Source organism: Diabrotica undecimpunctata, chromosome 2 (assembly GCF_040954645.1).
Source record: "Diabrotica undecimpunctata isolate CICGRU chromosome 2, icDiaUnde3, whole genome shotgun sequence".
Classification (NCBI taxonomy): domain Eukaryota; kingdom Metazoa; phylum Arthropoda; class Insecta; order Coleoptera; family Chrysomelidae; genus Diabrotica; species Diabrotica undecimpunctata.
The window spans coordinates 22,565,432-22,577,574 of record NC_092804.1 but is presented as its reverse complement, the minus strand read 5'-3'; the positions used below and the strand labels follow the sequence as shown (position 1 = coordinate 22,577,574).

The 12,143-nt window shown below is 35.1% G+C and overlaps 1 protein-coding gene across 1 annotated transcript in view; it reads right to left on the bottom strand.

Annotated features, from left to right (window-relative positions):
- Nucleotides 1–12,143, bottom strand: part of lqfR (clathrin interactor lqfR) — a 34,338-nt gene that overhangs the window by 4,739 nt on the left and 17,456 nt on the right. The window contains exons 4-5 of the mRNA XM_072522504.1: nucleotides 8,471–8,821; nucleotides 7,903–8,406 (exon numbers count right to left, since the gene is read on the bottom strand). Of these exons, the coding sequence (XP_072378605.1) occupies nucleotides 7,903–8,406; nucleotides 8,471–8,821 (855 nt within the window). The remainder of the gene's footprint in view (nucleotides 1–7,902; nucleotides 8,407–8,470; nucleotides 8,822–12,143) is intronic.

Sequence of the window (12,143 nt, the reverse complement as noted above, 5' to 3'; positions counted from 1 at the left end):
GCCAAATCCAAATTTCTAATTGACTCGATTCAGGGAAATTCCACTTTTGTCACGTAAAACAAAGGATTTGCTTTACATAAAAGCAGGTAGATTTTCTCTCATCGGCCAATCGAGCTTGCCTCTTCTACTGTAGACCTAGTCGGTGCTATTATTGTTCCTACTAAGTTATTGTTTTATTTCTGATTTCCTATATACCGTTTTTATTTTAGCATTATTGTATATTCAGACCTTTTCAGGTTAGAATATTACATTGATCTATATTTGTTCATGTACTGATTGTTTGATATTTTATTTGATTATTTTGATTGTTTATTTTTCTTGTATTTTGTGTCTAAGCTGTTCTTCCGTAAGTTAAGAACACTTAGAAATATTTATCTTGCTTTTTCTATTTTATATTTTGATTTGTACTTTGTCTAAGTAGTTCTTTCCGGTAAGTCAAAGAACTCTTAGAAATATTTCTCTGAATATTTGACTTGTTATTTTATTGTGTGTCTAAGTCGTTCTTTTCCGATAAGTCAAAAGAACCCTTAGAAATATTTTCATATCACATTATTATTTCTGATGTTTTATCTAAGATATTTTCTTCCGTAAGTTAAGAAAATATGTACTTATATATTTGTCTATATCATTTTTCTATTTTTTGCTAAGCTGTTTCTTCCGTAAGTCAAGAAACACTTAGCAATAGTTTCACATCTTTTCTATATTTGATTTTTCTTATTTTCTATTATAAGTCGTTTTTTCCGTAAGTCAAGATACACTTATAAATATTTGTGCATTTATTTTACTATATTTGATTCTCTTGTTTATTTTCTGTTCTAAGTTGTTTCTTCCGTAAGTCAAGAAACACTTAGACATATTTCTATAATCTGTTTCATTTTTGCATTTCTCGTTTTATATTTTGAGTATTTTATTTTTCCACTCTAAGTCGTTTCTTCCATAAGTCAAGAAACAGAAATATTTCCATATTTTACTCTCACATTTACATATTTCATGTATCTATATTTCTGTCCTAAGTTGTTTCTTCCGTAAGTCAAGAAACACTTTTTTCAACATTTTTTCTTTGCATTATATTTTTATACCATTTAATTTACTTGTTTACTAAGTTATTCCTTCCGTAAGCCAAGGAATACTTAGATCAATTTTACCTATCTGTTTTCCATTTTTGCTCTGTTACTTGGTAACTGTTCCTTGGAACCGTTACCTATAACAGATATTTGTCACTGGAACCTTTCTACCAGCGACAAACCAAAGATGGTGAATACCCGATCCAATTCCGGCGATAGGAAGAAGCCCCCTCTCGGCAACAGCATCAGCCGTCATCTTGATTTTAAAGGAGAACCGTTCTGCTCAATAGCTCCGCCATTTCCCACTTTTCATAAAAATGGTAAGCATTGAAATTGTTAAACTGTTTGTTCGGGCTGTTAGGCAGTTGTCTTCTGAGATTAGTTCTCGACGTTTCGCCAACACTAGGGGTTGGCATCTTCTGGGGATGTTACTGGTTCGCTTGTAAGCTGAAACTGACTCTTACTGACTGACTTACAAGCGAAGCAGTAACATCTCCAGAAGATGCCAACCCCTAGTATTGGCGAAACGTCGAGAACTAATCTCAGAAGACACCGGCCTAACAGCCCGAACAAACAGTTTAACAAGTTAGACGATGGCCGTGAAAGCCTAACGCATTTTATCAGGAGATACGCCTTCCAAGATATCCTGAATTAATTACCGATTATCTCCCCAAAGAGTTAAGGTCTACGCACGTTTCACATGTTTTTCAGAATTCCGAGGGACCCTTAGTAACTATAAGCAATAATCAGTATTACGCTGCATCTTTTCCCAATTTAAAAATTCAAAAACGTTTTATGTTTCCTTCTATACCTGCGAGAACCAAAATAAATGCCTTGTTTCAAACAAACAGCGGTCAAACGTATTTATTATACAATGATAATTCTTATACTGAATTTAACGAAGCTGGAGATGTCTTAAACCGTGAACCAATAAATTATCTAAAGAAAAGAGGTTAGTCTTTGTATGTGGGTATATTTTATTTTATAAAAACCCTTAAAAGGGCAACATTACAAGCACGAACGTTTTCGGAACAACTGTTCCATCATCAGGTTAAAATACCTAAAATAAGTATAAACCATTTAATTACAGCAAACGTGGTTTAAAATTTTGACTAAGGTTAAAAAAAAAACAATAAAATGGTTATACTTACAGGTTACCATGCCTGAGCCACCAAAATATTTGGGTAAAAACCCTTTAAAATGAAATGTGTTACCAAAGATTGTACATGATGTTGATAATATTATATGATGTTTAATATTTTAATTAGATTTTACTTCAGGTAACATACACCCATGCTTAAGTGAGTTCCAGTGTCCGGAGAGTAAACCTCTTCAAACGGACTTCGGCTGGCAACTGATTGATAAAATACCCATGAACGGTGTCAAAAACAAAATGTCAATGAACCATGAAACAGTGTTAGTTAAACATTATATTACTACAGCCAAAAGATTAAAAAAACTTTGATGATGTTAAAATGATAACAGCAATCCAGGTGTTGGGATTTAAAAATTTTTCTATAATTATTTAATATTGGATATAAAAGATGTAAATTACTGGTGTTGTTGAAGGTTATGTTTAAGAGGATGACGTATGCATTAGGCAGCTTATGTTACTCTTTATCGTATGGAGTGTGGTCTAAAAGGTGTAATTTGTGACGAATTAGCTGAAATATATGGAAATGTCCTTTTATGTTGCTTACATCTAGGACAAGGAAAAATAATAGTATATATTTGTAGCTAATGTAAGACTTCGTATGTAGATGAAATTGTTTAATACTGCTTGTATCGTAAAAATTTTTAATATAAGTGAGTCCAATAGATTGAGAAAAGGGATTGAAAATCTTCCGGCTGAAGGAATTAAAGTTATAATATATGTGATTAAATTTAAAAATTTTTGGAAAGACTGAGATCCTCAGAGACTTGGCAGGAATAAAAGTAAATGGAATGACTAAAGAATAAAGGAGAGTGGGTTAAAGGGAAATGAATGAGTTAATCAACAAAATTAGAGATGATAGAGGTCCTTCATGCTTAAAGCATCTAGCACCCTGAACAAAATATATTTTGGTTATATTAAATTCGATACATCGAAATCCACACACATTATGAAAAATCCTGAAATTCTCCATTGGTTTCGATATGTTGATGACTGTTTAGTCTTCATATCAGGTAACTCGAATTCAGCTGATCTATTACTCTCCAAAATAAATCAAATCCACCCAAACATAAAGTTCACCATGGAACTAGAGTCGTCTCAATCAATTAATTGAAAAATTAATCGAAAAAGAGTATATAAATGATAGTTTTTACATAAAATAGGGTTGTTGTTATTATTTTTATTATTATTATGGAATAAAACAAACGACCTAACTCAACAATATATTAAAGCAAGAATTGTAACCAAATTAAAACATAACTGGGCACTATCAGAGGTGGCAAAACATTTTAACATAAGCAGAACCACAGTCTTTATATTAATAAAAAATGAAGGGAACAAGAAACTCTCGAAAGAAAGCGAGGGTCTGGAAGACCAAAACTATACTAAATTTAGGCATGTAAAAATAAAATTAATATTTTGTAATATCTCCATCAGCATTGATAATATCTTGTAGTCTTCGGTCAATCTGCGTGAATGGAACTATGAAATTGTCTTCTTCAGAGAGCTCATCCCAAACATGTTGTATACCGTGCCACAGCTCTTCAGCATTTTGAGGTATAAAATTACGCCGATACAACCGTTTTATAATAACCCCCACACATTCTCGATTGGGTTTAAATCTGGTCTGTAGCTGGGCCATGGTAAGGTTTCAATTTTGTTATTCTGAAGCCACTGTTTTATTATATTTGCAGTGTGAATAGGACAATTATCTTGTTGGAGGATAAAATTATTTTCTGGATACGTTCTACACTGGGAAACATGATGTTTTCTAGAATATTGATAAGTCTGCCCAACAAACCTGCCATCAATACGCCATACCATTCCCATTCCTCTACATGAAATCCATCCCCATACATTGGCGCTAAAATGACCAGCTGCCCGATATCTATTAACATATAGAGGATTAAATCTATTATTATCTGGCCTATACACCCCAATTTTGCCCTTTTGAGAAGATTGAAAAATTTTCTCATCTGTAAATATTACCCTGTCCCAAAAATCTTGATTTTGTAGCTGATGGTTTAAAGCAAATATAAGTCTTGATTGCTTCTGTTGTGGTGTAAGAGCTTGTTTTTTTTTGCTGCAGTTCGGTACCTAAGACGCGATGCTTTAATTCTGCGCCAAGTTGTTGTCTTTCTTCCCGGAAACTGTGACATAATTCTTGAAGTTTTCGCATCTTCACAAGGTTTCTTCTGATCTCTCCAAAAGCGTACGATCTTCATGAGCGGTAGATATTTTTGGTCTTCCAGAACCTTGCTTTTTTTCGAGTGTTTCTTGTTTTCTTCATCTTTTATTAATATTAAAAACTGTTGTTCTGCTTACGTTAAAATGGTTCTCTACGGCAGATAGTAACCAACCGTCTTCTAGTTTCGTTGCAATTCTTGCTTTTAGTTATTTGTTAGCATGTGGAGCCATTTTTTGAGGTTGAACAGATCAAGTTATCTGACAAATTTTAAGATTTGGCAGTGACAGTGACAATATTGTTACGATAGATAATGACGCCTCATATGACTCAAAACTGTAAACATATTTATTACTAATATCTTTTCTATTCTAGTTATTTCGGCGCTCAGTTGAAAGACCTGTCTACCTGAATTCTGATGAGTCACCCGCGACTTGAAATTTCCAGAAGCAGGCCGAATAAAACCAGTCTGAGCGACCTTCTGGGGTCTTCGATGGGAAATCGCGGCAATTCCGGAACTTCGAGAATAACGGCATTTTATATTTAAAGAGGAATTTTGTTGTAAACAGAACAGTTAGTTTTTGAACATCGCGTCGGGTTTTTAAAATGTAACGCACGCATTATAAGAAATGTAGATAAATTATATAATTATTAATGTAAATAAATTAGTTATATTGTGCAAATAAAGACTTTAAATAAACTTATAAGTGTAGAACCTTTAATAATAAATAAAAACAATAAATTAGATTAATAATAATATTACAATATTAAGTATTTATTCTTCAAAATACACTGTTCAATTTTCTACAAAATATGCTTTAAGAGTCGTATCAGTTTTTTTAGGAACCAGCTGTACACAAGCAGAAATGAAGAGAATTATATTCTATACAATTTTGATCTCTTTCATTTTTTTGCTAAAATCAATATTTGAAGTCATAGGTTCGTTCCTGTTTATGGCTTGCTGCTGATGACGTCACCGTCTAGGGTTCGTTAAGCTTAGGACCTTTAATATTGATTTCAGCAATGAAAGAGATCAAAATAAGTGTATAAAATATAATTCTCTGCATTTTTGTTTATGTAAATTCATGTCGTAAATTTAATAATAAATCACATAATTCGAAAATTATGCTTCGGAAAATATCGACGGCACGAAAAAAATTGTAAAAAAGAAATTTTAGGAAATAGCATTTGCAATTTCAGTCCTTACCATTTTTGTCGAAAAGTTGAAAACGGCGGAGATATTGGGCAAAAATATGGTTCTCCTTTTCATTTTAAAATTCAAGATGGCGGCTAACGCAACGGTTGGATTCAGTCGCGATTTTAAATTTGCACTACTATTGTCTCCCCACCTCTGCCCCCCCCCCCTCCCAAGGTTAGGCCTTTTTTCGTCTAACCCGACTGGACTAATAATAAAGAAAATGTTCTATAAAACGTAACTTCGCATAATATTTAGATAAATCTTAATTTGTAGAACTAATTTTACTGTAACATGCATGGCACATCTGCAGTATACATTACATATATATATATATATATATATATATATATATATATATATATATATATATTACAAATGTGACAAAGACAAAAATTTCACAGAAATAATAACATCGGTGGGCTAATGGATAGCACTAGAAGAATAATAGTGGACCAAACTCAGAAATTAGAAACTTGGAAGTATTACTAGAACGAGCTTTTTGACTATGACGGCAGACCAGTGCAACAACCAAACCATCCAAATAAAACTGGATCACACATTAGAGACAGAAATTAGAAATGGAATATATCTAATGAAATATAACAAATCTTCTTTCGGTGTCGTACGCTATGGCGTGTAGGCGTTGGTTTTTTGTTTCTCGGAAAGCGCTGGTATGAAATACTGTCTGTAAACTCCAGGCATCTGTCGCATTGGTATTCTTTTAACTATATCTACAAAAGTGTCACATTTCTCTGGAGTAGGGCTCAGATTATATTATTGATGGCTTTGTCTGTGACCTCTGCGAAATTATTCCACTTGACCTTTTTGAAGTTGAATCTTCTAGGAAATTTTAGTTGTTCTTGTGGCTGCGTATACCTGAATTCTTAAGGGTTTATGTCGGATCTTTGGGATTGGCTTTTTTGATGTTGTTTACCAAGCAATTGTCTTGGTTATAGCTTCGCTTTCAGAATTTGCTGGTAAAGTAGCAGTGCAATTTTGGGTCATATAACAGTGCTACTACGCAGAATAATGGCTGGAATATGTGAGAATGATATTTGAAGAAGGCAATATAATTTCGTAATATACGAGAAGTATAAAGAAATAGTAAATGGTAGACTTTATATCTTTCAAGAGCAAATGAAAATTACCCACCCAGACGAACCCTATTAGCGGCACTAGTAGGAAATAGGAGTAGAGGTAGAGCAATACTGAGATGGAGGGATCGTGTGGACGAGGACGCAAGGAAAATGGCGCAGCAAACTGGCAACAGTTGGCGATGAACAGAAACGACTGGCGAAATAGACTGGAGAAGGTTGAGGCTCAAGTAGAGCTGTAGCACCACTGATGATGATGAACAGTACTAAGTTACTGGCTGCTGTTTACTCATCTAGCAAAAGTTTATTATTGTCTGTTTCACTGTATCTAAGAGATACTGTGGGTAATAAAACCCCCCACTACAAAACTGGGTTTTCTGGGTTTTGAAATTGTAAGTCTGCGAAAAATTATTGCTTCTTCCAGTGGTTTGTAGATTGACGTTACCGTGATATCGCCTCTCTCGATAGTTGATACTTCAATGCCGTTTTGTGTGAATGCACAGACAGATCCGGTCTTGTAAAAATTTCACTATCTGCTACACTGCTTAGGGTGTGGCCCCTCTACAATTAGGCGCCGTCCATCTATCTTCGGCACAAAATGTGCAGTTTTTGGTTCTGCTGAGTTCGGAGAATATTCTTTACAACAATTATCAGAGTTGGCTCTGTGTATTGGGGCCAGTTGTTACTTGCATTGAGTTTCGAGTTTTCTGGCGAGGAAGGATTACCCGTTGGTTATACCAATGTTTCCAGGGGATGCATAACGGTTGATATATCAATAAAGGAATCATTGAAATAACAGAGACATACATATTTAGGTACAACGAAAAATTCCAAATGGGAGCATTCAGATGTAGAATAGAGAAAATGTAAAAAGTAATAATACAAGGAAAAATACAATTGAAGGAGGCCTTCAAGAAGAATCTCCTGGTTAAAAACTTGAGAACATGGTTTCAAACAAATAATACTACAAAGCTTTTACTTGATGCTGCCAATAAAGAAAGAATAGCAATGATATATAAGCAATATTTAAATGGACATGTTTGCTCTATTTGCTATAGAAATTACTTATTTTTTGTGTGTTTATTATGTTGCTACCGTATAGTACATTACGAGAGATCAAAATTAATCGTTAGACATATAAATTAGTTAGATTTTGCGAAAAAAAACCTGAAAGATAAATATAAAACTAACACATAAAAGTCCCTTACCTGCGCTCATAAAGTCGTTAGTGTTGTTTGCTAGCAATCCATAATTATTATTACTCTGAACATTAGTTGGAGTAGGTTCCATACTGAGGGATCCAAAGTCTAAATCGCCTAATAAATCACTATTGCTTTGTGGAGTAGCCATCGGAGCTGGATTTGGAGGTAAATTCGAAATAGGTGCAAAGGTACTAGCACCGAAATTGGAAGGAGGTCCTGCTAACAAATTTTCGGGAGGAGAGTTGCCGAGGAGTAAATTAGAATTATTTAATGCAGGAGTCGAGTCCGGAGTGGTTCCCAGCAAATTTGGTATAGCAGAGTATTGTGATGTGTTTTGGCTTGGTGGTTTAGAAAAGGCGGAACTGAAGTCAGCGAAATTATCTTCTTTTTGGGGAGAATTCGTAGTACCTCCAAAAGCAGTCTCGAAGTCTCCGAATTCAGTCGATACCTTGACCTCGTTTGCTGGTTCGTTAGCTCTGGGGTCGAAGTCATCGTTTAACAAGTTACTTCCTGCAAAAATACACATATTTAAGATTTAAGTATGGCTCTGAAAAGTTTAAAAACTGAATTTTACCTGTTGGAGGTAAAGGACTCTGACTCGCATCTCTTCCGAAATTAGCTGCAGCACCTAGATCGACCTTCTTTATCTGTTTGATCGTTTTCTTAGGCGAATTGTTCAAAGAAGTGTTAATATTAATATTGACGCGTTTATCGACGTGCACCGGACTTTGTGATAGCTCCGTATCCTGATATTTTTTAATACTATTATTGTGACTATTATTTTTAGACTCCGAATCGCTGTCTTCTTTCTCGACATCGAAGTCTTCTTCGTACGATTTATCCCTGTAGCGGTTGGTTGAGTTTGACGTGTCGTCCCAATCTTCGGATTCTCTTGTGTAGGGTCGTTCGTCCCAGGTATCACGGCCTGCAAAAAAAGAAAGAAATTTAATACAATTTAGAAATGTTTTACGTACAATTTTCAGCTCCAGATAACTTTATTTCAACATATCATCAATTAGTCTATATTTGTCCACTGCTGAACGTAGACCTCCCTTTAATTTCAGTTGTCTGATTATCTCGGCTTAAGCGAATCTCATACCCTAGATATTTGTAATTACTTGGACAATGCTATGGCTTCCAATCTGAATTTTATCGCTGCTCACAAATTTGGTCATAAATTTTGTCTTTGAGGTGTTAATTTTAAGACTAATTGCTTTTGACGCATCATAGAGCGTTTGCAGCATTTTTGTAGCTTTATCAACTCTGTCATATATTAATTATATCGATTTCATTGGCAAATCTTAGGTAGTTCAGGTCCTGTCCGTTTATATTAATTCCCTTATTATCCTCTCATTCCATTCGCTTGAACATATTGTTCCAAGTTTTAACGAAAGGTATACTGATGTGCATCATAAATTCAACCATTTTACATTATTAGCTCTTATTGCACTTTTCTATAGTAGTAATACATGATTTCAAGATGTACTGATAAAAAAAATAGCGTTAAGTATTCGTAGATAACTGGTCTTTAAAAGACTTGCTCTCGCGCTTGTTTTAAAGACTTCAATATCCACTTATACTTTAATATACTATTTCCTACTAGTACTAGACCTATAACTTTTCACATTCCCCTCGTAAAAATATTGTATTTATCGAAAGATAAGTGCATATTATACTAAATAAGTTTTAATTGACCATCCCTATCGTAAAAATGTCTTTGGCGTTTATTTCCTTCGAAACGTTCATTTAGTAATTACTTTATTTATTACATCGGTGCTTAATATATCATTGTAAAAAAATTAATGTTGATAAAGATTACTTATCGTTGTAACTAAAAATAACACGTTTCTAAAATATTTTTCTATTCCTCACGCCTGACTATATTTTTTAAGTGATAGCACGCGATATCGTTCGAAAACTTTGAATATCAATCACAAATTTAATAAATATAATGATTTTTTGCTTGGGTATGAAAAACTACAACGATAGGGCGCTAGAAAATATGGAATTTTTCCAACATCACAAAAGTAATTTTAACACCTTGCGTGCCACTATATACACAAACAAAATTATTCCAAAGGTTGTTATAATTTTTCTCATAAATGCATCTAAAAATATATACCCAACAATGATATTGGCCAAAAATATTGTTTTGACTTTGTTTTGTTCTCATTGTCGCCAAGGTGACCAATCACGACACAGATTGTTACTCTGGCCGGCCAATCACAAAGCTCGTTATTAACTGCTTTGTCATTGGCCTCTCGGCGGAAGATTGCTGCGAATTATCACATACTAAGTGTATAAAAGAACAGCACATCTTCCGATCTGGATCCAGTCGTCATATACTACTAGCCCCGCTAGACCTTGTTGGCCTGGTGTGCTACCACGCTACTTTGAGTTTTATTATGTATCCAATAACCTGATATCGTCGAAGACGTGGAATACAAGAAGACTTCATCAAATTTAGAAATTAAATCTACGAAGCACGAGAACCAGCGTGTCGACTACGAACGCTCCCTGGCAGTAGAACACGACTTTTTGAAATAGAAAAGACATTGGTCTTAGAACTATTTTAAATTGTGTCGAACTGACCACAGCGTTCTTTGGGACCTGTCACGGTAAAGAGCGAATAAAAACCCCGACGGGGACTTGTAATTGCTTTTCCGATCAGGGTCGAGCTGCGATAGCGCTTCGTCACTAGAAACCTTATACAAATAGTAACTATCGAAAATTCTGTTTACGAAAGGTAGTGACACGAAGCGACCAGTAGGAAGAGTCGACACTGCCAGCATTCTTGTGCCTCTCTCGAGGAGAGGGAACGCGGCTACACGAGGTGAGAAGATCGGCATCTCTGTGGAACTTGAAGCATATACCACGCAACAGAATACTAACACACATATTAAGTCATTGTAAAAAAAGAGTCATTGTAAGAAAGTTCAAACTGTTAAAGTATTCTGATTGCCGGTGTCCCCTCACCTACCACAGAGGCCCGGTGAAACTTCTCATACGTAGAAGCTGGAATCCCGTTTTAACTCCACGAACACGAGGATGGAATCGATGAATTTGAGATCCTCCTCAAGAGCGGCGGTCGTAGAGCGTCCAGAGACCCCAGAGAACCTGGTGGATACAACGACCGTACGACATCATGGTGACACGTTGGTCTTACGTACTAGAAGAAAGACACGTGTCAGCACGATATTTCCACTACCAGACAAATCAGGAGATGTGATTTCAAGCGATATATAAGCAGTTTTATCATCCTTATATATCATCCTTTCATATGTGACGTGAGTTCTGATGAGTATCAGCCTAGTTCTTCTGAAGAATAACCCCTCTATATCTAGAATTCTAGGGTAAAGGGATAAAATGCAAAATAACCTGTCTATATCTAGAATTGATACTATACATGAAACGATTGAAAATGTTGAACAATTGAAAACTTACTATGAAAAATTGAAAAAAATTATTGAAAACGTTTATCTTCACAACTTTGCTAATTAAACCAAAGAACGAGATCAACAATACATTAAACTCTATCATTAATAACAAATGTACCGTAACAGCTGTACCACTAATGAACTCTTTAGGTCAGCTGTAAACAAGGTCAGGATAGCCTTGATGATTTCCAATCTCCGATAGGAGTGGCACAACAAGAAGATTAATAACAAAATACTAAAATGGTTCGGTCTCTATAAACCTTGAATTCCATCGTGACAACTAAATGTTGGGACAATTCAAGACATTACTACTTTAATATGGGGTTACATCGCCATGCGCCTTTACAACCGCGGCAATTCTGTCTGGCATTGTTCGTACTAAGGATTTACACAAGTCAGGGTCGAAACTATCCCATAATTCATCTAATTTACTCTTCAAATCGACGACGGTTCTCTGGGGATCATTACGAAATTTTTGCTACGTTAATTGTGCTTTTTAACACCTCATATCTTATTAGACCAGCTGATGGCACGCACCCCCCAATCATAATTCATTTGGGAAACTTCACAGCTCCTTTGAGGTAATCTTCACATTTCGATTCGTCACTGAATATGATTCTGCACCAGTTATCAACCGTCCATAAAATCTTCAATCTTGCCCAATTGAAGCGGTTGCTTAAAGTTTTAATGGACCGTTGATGACTGGTTCAGAGTGATATTCAAGTGACGAATCGAAATTTGATGTTTGCGTGAGAGACTTTCAAAAACGGGTTATCAGAAGACAAAATAAAGCATTCCATAAGGATTGAC